This window comes from Clupea harengus, chromosome 19 (genome assembly GCF_900700415.2).
Source record: "Clupea harengus chromosome 19, Ch_v2.0.2, whole genome shotgun sequence".
Taxonomy (NCBI): Eukaryota; Metazoa; Chordata; class Actinopteri; order Clupeiformes; family Clupeidae; genus Clupea; species Clupea harengus.
Genome location: NC_045170.1, coordinates 25,970,676 through 25,973,175, shown reverse-complemented (window position 1 = coordinate 25,973,175; position 2,500 = coordinate 25,970,676). Strand labels below are relative to the sequence as shown.

General features: G+C 49.1%; 1 protein-coding gene across 1 annotated transcript in view; it reads left to right on the top strand.

Moving 5' to 3' along the window:
- Nucleotides 1–2,500, top strand: part of jarid2b (jumonji, AT rich interactive domain 2b) — a 52,768-nt gene that overhangs the window by 47,541 nt on the left and 2,727 nt on the right. Inside the window, exons 11-15 of the mRNA XM_031585743.1 lie at nt 1–91; nt 936–1,041; nt 1,404–1,586; nt 1,880–2,010; nt 2,236–2,419. The exon at nt 1–91 is cut by the window's left edge and continues 24 nt beyond it. Of these exons, the coding sequence (XP_031441603.1) occupies nt 1–91; nt 936–1,041; nt 1,404–1,586; nt 1,880–2,010; nt 2,236–2,419 (695 nt within the window). The remainder of the gene's footprint in view (nt 92–935; nt 1,042–1,403; nt 1,587–1,879; nt 2,011–2,235; nt 2,420–2,500) is intronic.

Below are 2,500 nucleotides of genomic sequence, written 5' to 3'. Positions count from 1 at the left end.
TTGGCATGGTCTTTTCTACCTCATGCTGGTCCCGAGACCAAAACCGCCTTCCATACATTGATTACTTACACACTGGTGCTGACTGCATTTGGTAAGTACTAGAGGTTTCTGGGGGGTGGGCCCATTCTGCCATCCCCAGGCTAACTGTAGGGGACCGACTAAGCATAGAGGAGAGGGAGAGGGAGAGACAGCAGGAGGCTGTGCTGATTGGAGTGGAGGTTTTGTCTTCTGGTGTGTGTGTGCGCGTGTGTGCGCTTGCGTGTGTGTGTGCGCTTGAGTGGTGTGTGCGCTTGTGTGTGCGCTTGAGTGTGTGTGTGCGCTTGTGTGTGTGTGCGCTTGTGTGTGTGCGCTTGTGTGTGGTGTGCGCGTGTGTGTGTGTGTGTGTGTGTGCGCGTGTGTGTGTGTGTGCGCGCGCTTGTGTGTGCTTGTGTGCACACATGCATGAGGGTGACTCATCAAAAATACAGGCCGTTGCCATGGCAACACAACTAACCGATATTCTCACTCATAGTTCCACGTTGGTGGAACAAGCTGCCTAGCTCTACCAGAGCAGGGGCGTCCCTCTCTACCTTTTAAGGAGCTCTTGAAGACCCAACTCTTCAGAAAGCACCTCCCTTCCTAAACTTGCACTTCTACTAGTACTTAACTTGCACTTACAGCAGTTACATTCCTGCACTTTTTTTCTATTTCTTATGTAAAATAGTATTTATTGTTACACATACAGGTCTCTATTGCTCGACTGTGCTTGGACAAAAGCGTCTGCTAAATGACTAAATGTAAATGACTAAATGTAAATGACTAAATGTGAATGTAAATCTAAAAGTAGCAGAGCACACATGATGTAAATCAGTGCAAAGAGGCAGCAGTCGATCGAACATGTGGTCTCTTTGACACACATTCGTCCCCAGAGGTTTGACAATGCTTGTGGATTGCAGGTATTCTGTTCCTGCTGAGGAGAAGACTAAGCTTGATAAGGTGGTGCACAGACTTCTGCAGGCCAATGGTACCCCGGGCCTCGAGATGCTGGAGAGGAACGTCATGGTGAGGAACACAGTAATACACACACTTGGGGTCGCATCATTGTCACTTCTGCAGACCCTTACATAGAAATGCAGAGCACAATAGAGTCATTTTCTCTCTCTTTCTTTCTTTCTTTCTTTCTTTCTCTTTCTTTCTCTCTCACTCTCACTCTGTCTCTCTTTCTCTCTCTCACTCTCACTCTCTCACTCTGTCTCTCTTTCTCTCCCTCTCTCTCACTCACTCTCTCTCGCTATATATATATGTGTGTGTGTGTGTGTGTGTGTGTGTGTGTGTGTGTGTGTGTGTGTGTGTGTGTGTGTGTGTTTTTTCTGTGTATGTGTTTCTGAATGGCCTTGTTTTCTTTCTGTTCTTTCTGTGCACAGATCTCTCCAGAGATGCTGTCGCGTGAGGGCATCCGGGTGCACCGCACGCTTCAGCGCATCGGTGAGTTCGTGGTGTGCTTCCCTGGAACCTTCGTGTCCAAGGTGTGCTGTGGCTACAGTGTGTCTGAGACGGTGCACTTCGCCACCCCCCAGTGGATGGACCTGGGATACGAGACCGCTAAGGTAAAGCCACATAACACACACAGATAACACACACAGTTACACACACACAGTTACACACACACACTCTCTGAAATTCATAGACATAAGTGAATAGATTCTGAACTGAACACACACACACACACAGAGAGAGACAGACAAAAACAAGACACTCACACAGACATTTATACACCACCACCAAAGAGCCACCTCCCTGCTTTGTTCAGTCATGTTGTGTTCTCTGCTGCCATCTGCTGGATGCAGGGCGTAGTCAGTATTTTCTGTTTGATCTGAACCCATGTTGTTTTGGTTGTCAGGATCTGAAATGCCGGCACATCGCCAAACCCTTCTCCATGGAGAAGCTGCTCTACCAGATCGCCACAGCCGAAACCAAGCGCGAGAATGGCTTACTCCTCAGTACAATCTCCGCTCTTCTCAAAGATCTCAGGTAAGAATGGGATCCCAGTCATTAGCAGCAAGCAGCACTAGAAAGCTCAGTCGATAGTTTGGATCCATCCTCACAGTAAACCAATGTTCTATGTCTAGAGTTCTTGTTTTTTATTCTTGAATGGCTTCATATTCATAGTCTATTCTGGGAGTGTTGTCCAGGGTGGATGACAAGTGTTCCAGGGTCATGTGATGAGGGTCTGAAGCGCTGTTCTCCCCCCCTCAGGAACATAGAGATGAGACAGCGTCAGGAGCTCCACGAGGCCGGGCTCCACTCCTCCGCCCGCTACGGTACACTCGACAACAACCAATCACCCAGCGACGGACGCAAGAAGCCCCGCAAGTGGCTGGCCCTGGAGTCCTCCGAGAGACGCTGCCAGACCTGCCAGCACCTGTGCTACCTGTCCATGGTGAGCTACCACACACACACACACCACACACACACACACACACACACACACACACACACACACACACACACACACACACAC